At 40.0% G+C, this 9,314-nt stretch overlaps 1 protein-coding gene across 1 annotated transcript; it reads right to left on the reverse strand.

The window, feature by feature from the left end:
• Positions 1–2,025: 2,025 nt before the first annotated feature.
• BBOF1 (basal body orientation factor 1) lies at positions 2,026–9,304 on the reverse strand. Its single transcript, XM_062576184.1, has 8 exons — positions 9,011–9,304; positions 7,258–7,323; positions 6,352–6,495; positions 5,862–5,942; positions 5,404–5,474; positions 4,857–5,001; positions 3,945–4,444; positions 2,026–2,422 (listed from the first exon to the last, which is right to left on the reverse strand). Exons 1-8 carry the CDS (start codon positions 9,302–9,304, stop codon positions 2,314–2,316), a joined length of 1,410 nt encoding a protein of 469 aa, XP_062432168.1. The 3' UTR covers positions 2,026–2,313.
• Positions 9,305–9,314: the final 10 nt, after the last annotated feature.

Genomic DNA, 9,314 nt, shown 5'->3' on the forward strand with positions numbered 1-9,314 from the left:
CAGAAGAGAAGGTGTCTTGTTGTACAGTCATGGCCTTTAATAAAGCTGCTCTTCAGTGACAGGAAGTTTTAGGAGGACATAATATCAGATTTTTCGTATGAGCTGAATACCTGCTGCTAAAAGACTGAAATGACCAGAAATTTCAAAATAAAACTAAAATTCCTTTCTCTCTTCTTACATATATTTCTTTGTGTGTAGACACACCAGTATATCTCTTCAGAAAAAAACAAAGTATTTCTAAAGTGAATGAGATAAGAGAGAGACATTTGTATCTGCTTATAAATAACCAGGAGCTGAGGAGATGGTATGGTATAATTGTATGGTATAATTTAGGATCTTATGTATGGTATGTATGGTATAATTTAGGATCTTACCCAACTTTGTTTTCTTCTCTAGTATCAGTGGGAGCTGGAGCTGAAGTGGCCAAATCTTTGCTGTATTTCCTGTGAGGAAGAAACAAGTGCAAAGTGATCCTCGTCTATGGGTTATCTACACTCAGACAGGTTTCTAATCCCACACCAAGCTCTGTCCTTGTTTCCTAAAATTAACTGCAAGCAAGAAATGCTAGGACACTTGAGCTATTACAATATCCTATCCAGAATCAGCACTGATTTGAACCTGGATTCAGTTCACTGTGGAACTCCAGTCTTTGCTGCTAAATCATTACAAATAAAAGTGACTGAAGAGTGCTTAAACAGAAATTGGATATGCACAGATCAATGTTGCTGTGCAACAATTTCTGCTCTTTAGCTTATTTCTAGTTATACAAATATGGCAATGACTTTCTCATGTTTGCTGTTAATAGGATCTAAGTGATCCTCTATTCAGCTGTGAAGACTATCACAGTCACTGCCAGAGACTGAACAAAATATTATTTCATTAATCCATCTCCTTTCTGATTCCCAGTCAACAGATTTATTCCCTTAACAGATATAATAAAACTGTTTGACTTTTTTTAAAGGAAGAAAGGCTCTAAGCTAGCATTTGTGAGGACAAATTATAGGCAAATAAATAGAAGAGTCTTCCAAAAAAGAGAGGATATTACATGCTGAAAACTTACTTTCTTATAATATTGATTACTTGGAATATACACATCAAATATATGTTTTATATTGGCAATCATCGAAAGTATCAAAAACTGTATTTGAAAAGAAAAACTATTTTTAACTTAAAAGTTAAAGTGAAGTGTTTGTGTTCCTTTTCTCAGGCTTTCATACTATGCAGCTTTACATATGTTCTTGTACATTGGCAAACGGTGATAAAAGGAGGTAATCCATGCATAAATGAATTTATGGACGTATAAAAGCTGCATGTGCTGATGGACAAATCATTTAATTACACATATCTTACTCTTGCTGTAAAAAGTGCAACAAAATTTTCTATTTTTCTAATAGTGTAACTTTTGTATACTATGAATTCAAACCAATGCCTTTAACGTAGAGGAGGCGATTTACACCTTCAGCATCAGCTCTCCAAAACTACATGAAAAAGTGTAACAGTTTAGATTTATATTTAGGTCCTCTTATGCATTCTGTCATACATTCAGTTTGCAGCTTATAATGAATTTAATGCTTTTTGAGGCACGTTTTATGTACCTCTAAATTCCTGCTCATAACTTTCTTATGCTGACAGCAATGAGCCATAGGATGAGTTTACTTTCAGTATCTTGGTTATGAAAATTTGTATTTTTTCAACACCGGCAGATTGCTTTATGGTGTTCTGGGGAGTGCTACTGTCACCATATATATTATTTATTTATTTGGTAAAGATGAATAGGAATTTGTTAATGACTGAACAAAATTAATCACACTGCACTAATCAAAGCTAATTCTCTAACTTTTTGAGCAATATCAGAAGTTTTTTTCCACTTGCTTTTATTATTATTTCCATGGATGTAATTGAAAATAACAAGCTGGAAAGAGGTCCCTACCATGTGGATTTGATATGGAATTTCCAGTATAGATGTGTTTCATAATCTGAGATTTCTTTTTAACAATTATTATTGCATCTCTAGCCTTTGGGTTGTGTAGGTGTTGTTCTGTTTTAAGAGGTAGGGATCTTTGTACTTGCTTACAGTACAAAGATCTTACAGTATAGTCTGCTGCATGTTAAAATTAGCATATATCACCTGTTAAAAAGGTTAAAATACCTCTCACCAAGCTACAAAGTAACTCCTAGCATTGTGGCATACAGTAACTCCAATATGGCAATGCTAACACTGCAGAAGCTCCAATGAGCTCCCCGACCTAGAGTTATCAGCCTTATTTCTCTAACAAGAAAAGCTTTGCATTCATCTACTTAAGAAACTGAGCATTACCATAGATTTGTGCCGTTCATTTTGGCAAAAAGTATTCTCAGAACACGTTCTTTTTGTTCCCATGTCAAGTCACTGATATCAACTTTTTCAAAGTGGATTTTTTCCCTGAAAAACATAGAAAAGATCAAAGTATTAGGAGATAAAGTCCAAAGGAATGTCTCATGGATTCCGTATGTGTAAAAAGGTTTTCAATTCTGCCTCTGAGTTTCATTAATTTCCTGGGTTGTGTTCAGCTATTCATAGCATATAAATAAAAAATAAATCTGAGCATACGGTGCTGTCAGCTTCTAAATCTATGGCTCTCTAAACAATCTATTAAGAACAAAAGCAATGATTTCTCTTATACATGTACTGGTTATAAATACTACTGTTTTCTTTTAGCATTTAAATATGTAATAGTTTCAAGTATGTTTTCCTTCGCTTGCTTCTCCACTATTCATATGTAAAAGGATCAATTTCTACACCCAATTTCCTTTCCCACTCCGAGTCTTCTCCCTCCTCTTCCCTCCAAGCAGAAGCCTTCTTAAGTCGCTATAATCGCTTTCTTCTCTCGGCTTTGAACTCATGGTGTTTCTGCTGTGTCTTTTCTGAGATAAGGTAACCAGAAATGAGTACAGCATTCCAGCTGATTGCACAACACTAAGTTATGCAGTGGTCGATACATACTAAGCAAGTATTTTATTTGAGAGTGGGATACTTTCAATCTTTCATTAGGGATGTATACAGACCGCAGCTCTACTGGACCTTAACTCCAGGGCTTCAAATCAAAATGTTTGGATAGGCTGCGGTTTGTAGGCACAGGATTATTAGGCACAGGAGGTTGGAGAACTGTAAAACTGACCACTGGGGCATGTATAGTCCCAATTTAAATTAGGCTGCATCCTAATACAAATTCTGAGAGACTTACATCTAGAAATCTGAGATTTTGGTTTATTCATTTTTTTAAAGTTAATTCTGCCAACCGTTACCATAGGGTGCATGTGCTTGATTTTGATATATCAGTGTCTATTTCACATAAAGGCTTAGTTTTTACATTATTGTGAAGCTTGAGGGAAACAGACTTTGAAGACACAGTGTAAAGTAGAAGCTTCTGAAATACAGAATAGCTGAACAAAGACTAGATTTGCCATCTTCTGGATGCTTCTGTTAAAATGATCAGCAGCAAAGTAAAGAGCTCTTAGCATTTTAATTAATTTTGCAGGCTTCAGTGTTGCTAGGTCACTAGAGAGAGCAAGTGGGCTATTCCCTACCTCTTAAAACAGAACAACACCTACACAACCCAAAGGCTAGAGATGCAATAATAATTGTTAAAAAGAAATCTCAGATTATGAAACACATCTATACTGGAAATTCCATATCAAATCCACACGGTAGGGACCTCTTTCCAGCTTGTTATTTTCAATTACATCCATGGAAATAATAACCAAAAAGCGATCACCTGGTGAAAAATAGGTGCTTGCAAACTCATTACTAATTGATAGGATTTTAGACCTCATGAAGTTATTTTTAGTACAGCAACCTCCACAAGCATTCCTATTCTAGACAATATCATCACATTTTTTTTTCTAGGTGGAGGTAAATTCCTTTCTGCTAGGAAGATAGACCATAATTTTTGATGTTTCAATACCAGTAGCATTTCTCTGCTTCTTCTAGGTCTTTGTACACACTATTTGTGCTGTTTATGTTGCTTTGGAATGTTTTGATTTTGGGAAATCCTTCCTTCCCTGCACATGCCTCCATCATTTTTCTGTAATAGGCAGTTTGAGCCTTTTCCTTGTAGTGCTTCCTGCTGGCTATGATCTCCTGCTTTACATGTTCCAGAGCATCCAGGAAGAACCTTTCCACCTCAGTCCTCTCATCCAGGATGTTCCGGGCTAGTTTCTTCACTCGGTTCATCTCACGATCCTTCATTTCTAGTAGTTGCTGCAGTTTTTTGATCTCCACCATGCCTGCCTCATTTTGTATCAGCGCCTGATGCTGTGTTCTCTGAGTCTCTGTCTCAAATTCTCTGGTCATGTGACATAAGGCCATCTCTAGCTTTTCCACTTTATATTGCAGATCTTCAATCTGTGCTTTCTGCTGATTGATCTGTAGGATCTTTTCCCGAATCAAACCCTCATTGGTTTCCTAAAGGATAATGAGAAATTATTTGGGCTTTATTTTATTCACAGCAAATCTGGAAATTTTCTTCCCCAGCACTGACAACCTAGTAAACATGTTGGCACCTTCACTCTGGAGAATAAATACAGATCTGGGATCAGGATTTTGTTTACAAGAGAAGCCAAATAAAGGCAGCTGTGTGTAGTACACACTACAAAGAGATCTATTCTTAGTGGACCATCATATGAAATCTTTCCTTCTTTCTTCCCCATAATTAGAATAAAATAAGAGTTCTTCAGATAACTCTAAATTAAATATATGTGGAGAGCTCTGACGGGAGATTTAATATCTCAGTGAACTTACACCTGTATGCAGGCCTTGGGCTTCAAAGACCCCTTCCTCGGGGAGAATAAAACACAATTAAAATAAGAACAGAAACCTTCTCCTGTAACAGAAGAGTTTTGTCCTCCTCTAACTTCTGCTTGACTTTTTGCAATTCCGTTGCCTCTTTCAGGTGGCAAGTGAAAGCATCATGAAGACGAATATTCTCCTTAAACACTTCTCTCCCCGTGCTGTTCAGTTGCCTGGACAGTGGAGAACAAAACTCTGGAGCTGTAATCACAACCTTCCATGTTTGCTTATATTAAAATCAATATTTCAGTGTCCTAATTGCAGAGTTAAGTGGTAGAATTCTTACGGGTCTGTACCAAGTTTTTTAGCTTTGCCTCTACTCCTACGTTTGGACTGGGACAATGAGATAATGATGTGCCACTGTGATAACATTACCTCCATATCTCCACTGGAACCAGTTTGAATCTCATGGCTGAAATGTCAGGATGATGACAGCACTTACATTTAAAAGATTAGAACAGCCTAGCTCATCATCCATTTTGCCCTTCAAAGCCTATGCAGTACTGTGGGCAACTTCTTTAGAAAATAGTGATTAAATGGTTTTGTAGAGAACAGGAAAAGCAAGCTTTTCTTACAAAACAGCCTCACGGTGGGCGGTCTCTGTCATCATTACTACCTTCTTCTCAGCATCTTTTTCTAGTCTTTTCTGAAAGGGAGGAAAGCCTGTTTAAATGTTGCTTGAGATACATGGTATTGAAGCTAAAATCCGACAAGGTGCAAGTTTCAAAATCATACCGACAGTTTCAACTCACACAACTTCTTGCTATAAAACAAATGACCTCCAGAGAGCACTAAAGCTCCTGATGGAAGTGAACATGGCCTCTCCGGGAGCCTGACATCCCACCTCTTTCCTTTGAAAGCTGCAGCTAGCCTCCAGCTCATTCATTGCACTTGTATTGACATAGGATATTGTAAAATCGTCATTAAAGAACAGCCAAAACTACATCAGAGTGAAACAGAACAGCCAGAATAGTCAGTGAGATAAATTATATTGTTTTAATAAAAGATTATTTAACTGCCTGTCAGTCTTTACCTTTTCTTCAAGAAACCTCTTCTCCAGTCTCACAACCACTTCCTGATGTCTCCTGTTTGAGGTCTCCATTCTCTCTTTTAACTGTGATTAAAAAAAAAATGTCTCCAGTACTGAAGGCAACACCACATTTTCACAGTAATGCATCTGTTTTTACACTGACAAAAAGGACAGCTAAAGAAACCACTACAAATTAAAATTGAAAGTAATGTGCAATACTAACCAACCAAATCCTAGAATCACGTTCTGTTTCAGTCACGATTAGTTTTGACTCGTTATTCGTCCTGTCCTTACTGCGAGTTCTGGTTATGGAACTTGCATTTTATCCATCTAATGCTTTTTCTCACTCTCAGTGGACTGTACTTAAGGAAAACACTCCAGTATACTAGCCATATCTGTTTTCCTTCTCCACTCCCACCTTCTGGGCTGCTAGGCAGACAGAAAGGTTGCTTTTAAAATAAATATTCCAAATCTATACTTATAACAAACTTACATCTTCCAGCTCTTTCTCCATAACTGCTTTTTTCCTGCGGAATTCTTTTATTAATCTCAGTTCTAACTGAATTAGGCCAATTTCTCTGACTTTTTTCTGAAATTTCTCCTCCAGTTCTTTTACTTGTTGAGTGTATTGGTCTGCCTGCAAATCAGAAATTATCAATAAGAAAACAAAATGAGAGCAACTAATCATCAAGCTCTGTAAGGTAAAACACAGAACTGAATGTCTGAAATTACATTGAACTACAAGGTTTTATAAACCACAGATCTGCAGGAATTCATCATTAGAAGAAATGCTACAAACTCAGTAGAAACTACCTTCCAGTAAAAGAAAAACAAGCTATAAATGAGTGGTAAGTGTAAAGCAACATCCATATCATCATTTATAGCCTTTTCTGCACTTTCTAATCTGAGGCATGGGAGAAAGTTCCTCGTGGAGACTACTCAATGGGGGAGATATCGTCTTAAAGTGATTAACAGAATTCTGTGTTTCTTACTGAAGACAGACTAGTAAATAATAATTTTCCATAGTTCAAGAATTTTTAGTTCATCAAGAATGAAGGAAGGAGAACTGCAGCAGAATTCAGATTAGTTATTGCTTACCTCAGCACAAATGAACATGCTCTTCCTGTGCTTCTGGCCTTACTGTTACCCAGCTAGTTCCTATACTAACTCAGATGCTAGAAAACATTCCTATTATTAGCTGAAATAATACTCTACAGAGCCATAGAATAACTCCCACATTGCCACTGTTTTATAAAGTTCTCTTTCCACACAAGATGCTTGCATTAAAACCTTTAACAGTTAGCTGCCCTAACTCATTCCTCTTACTAAAATCAGAACTACTGTTCAGCCTGATCAGAGGATCCTGTTGTTTTGAGGAAAAGGAGAAAAGTTCAGCCACCAGTTTCTTGTTCTCTTCTTGGGCTTGCTGTTTCAAATCAATCAGCTGCTGCTTCAGCTTCTCAATCTGTGAAAACAGAAATCAAGAAACAGTGTATGTGGTGGTGGAGGGAGTTTTCTAGCTGTTTTCCGCTCTTCAAATTTGATTATAAGAAGACACCACAAACAGGAAACAGTTCCCTTGTTTGTAGTATTTAGGCTGATTAAACCACATTTAAAACCAGCAAGTGACAGAACCAACATTTATTTGGGTTAAGCATAGGAAATAATGCAAGCCTAAATTAAAAATATATATATATGTATTAGATGAAAACAGATCTGTAAATCTACTGGAAATTAAATTCATGAGAATAGAGGTTTTCTTCTGTATTGTTTCGGATAGCAGTGCACAGTGGTAGAGAAGCAATTCAGTAATGTGAATAGAAAAAGAGGAGGAGGACAGACAAATAGAGAAAAATAGGAAGCTGAAAAAAAGATTCAAGTTAGAGCTTTGATATTGGATTTAGGCTTAGAGATAACTGTGGGATGTGGGCAAGAAAATTGTCTCCTGCTGTTTGACCTGCCCAATATCCTGGAATCCAGTTAAATCCTGGGTTAAAATCATTGAATTCCATTTTCAGTTTCCCTTCCTAACTGAAAAATGGGTGTTCTGTTTGATACTTGGATTAAGAAAAATCAGATTGGATTAAAGCAAAGCAACCTGGGAAAGATCAAACGGAAGCTACCATGTGTGAAGAAGCCCTAAACTGATTCTGTGTTGGGGCAATTTCAACTTCAGTCATGGCAGTCTCGTTACTGCACTAGAGAAAATGACTTGTTTACTGAAAAATCCCCCAAGCCTGCTTCCTATCTCATTAAATTAAAGTTGATATGGCTTCATTTAGTCTTACTTACTCTTTCTTATTCAAAGAAACCTTTATGGATACCAACAAGGGGAAAGAATAAAATAGTTTAGTTAACTGAGTACAATTTTACAGAGTTGTGACCATCTCTGCTTCAGGAATGAATCACTGAATAACGTAAAAAAAATTGTTTGAAAGAGACATTTGGAGGTTATCTAGTCCAATCTCCTGCTGACAACTGGTCCAAATTCAGAGTTAAATAAGGTCACTCAGTTAAGTTCTGAAAATCTCTAAGAGAAGAGATTCCACCACCTCTCCGAGCAATCTGTTTCAGTGCTTACGTAATCACTCTCATTGCAAATCCTTTTTTTTCCCTCTCCATTTGTAATTTCCCTTGCTGCAAGCTGTGACTGTCGCCCCTTATCTTTTCTCTGCGCTCTGGGAAGAGTTTCTGTCTCCTCTGTAACCCTCTTCAGGCAGCAATCAGAGTCTAAGCGGAACAAACCCTGCAGCCTCTTCTTACGGGTTACGTGCTCCAGCCCCTCACCGTCCTGGTGACCCGCCGCCGGATTTGCTTCAGCTTATTGACACCGGCGAGGGGGAAAGACGGACGCGGGATCCCAGGTGCGGCCGAGCGAGCCGCAGGCGGAGGGCTCGCTTCTCTCGACCCGCTCGCCGGCTTGCCGGGCCCGGGCCCGACTGCGTCTTTGAGCCCCGGTCTCTGAAAGTCGCCGGGGGGAGGCAGCTGCCGCTCCTCGCCCCGCCGCGAACGGCGGCGCGCCGGCAGCGGCCTGCCGGGCGGACGGGCGCGCCTCCGGGCACTCTCGCCCCCGCCCGAGGCAGCCGCGCCGCGGCCCGGCGCTGTGAGCGGGGCGAGGGCCTGGCGGGGCCCCGGCGGCGCGCGGCTCGCACCTCCTCCGCCTTCTCCTGGTCCTGCTTCCTGAGGAAGCTCGTCACGGCCATGGCCTCCCGCTCCTGGTGCTGCTGCCGCCACAGCAGCTCCGCGTTGTTCCTGGCCAGCAGGCGGGCGGCTTCGCGGTACTCGGCCCGCGACGCCTCGCTCGCCGCCAGCCGCGCCTCCCACAGCGCCGCGCTGGCCTTGGCCCGCTCCGCCCGCTCCGCCCGGGACCCCCGGCCCGTCCCCGCCGCCCTGGCCGGGGAGGCCGAGCCGGCGCGGCGCGGCGAGCGCGGCCCGCCCGCCGCCATGGCGACCCCG

Source organism: Rhea pennata, chromosome 5 (assembly GCF_028389875.1).
Source record: "Rhea pennata isolate bPtePen1 chromosome 5, bPtePen1.pri, whole genome shotgun sequence".
NCBI classification, from domain to species: Eukaryota; Metazoa; Chordata; class Aves; order Rheiformes; family Rheidae; genus Rhea; species Rhea pennata.

Coding starts and splice junctions, on each gene's coding strand:
- BBOF1 (XM_062576184.1), bottom strand. CDS start 9,304: ATGGCGGCGGGCGGGCCGCGCTCGCCGCGCCGCGCCGGCTCGGCCTCC. Junction 7,324..9,010: donor ACCAGGAGAAGGCGGAGGAG/GTGCGAGCCGCG, acceptor CTGTTTTCACAG/ATTGAGAAGCTGAAGCAGCA. Junction 4,445..4,856: donor CTCTTCTGTTACAGGAGAAG/GTTTCTGTTCTT, acceptor ATTATCCTTTAG/GAAACCAATGAGGGTTTGAT.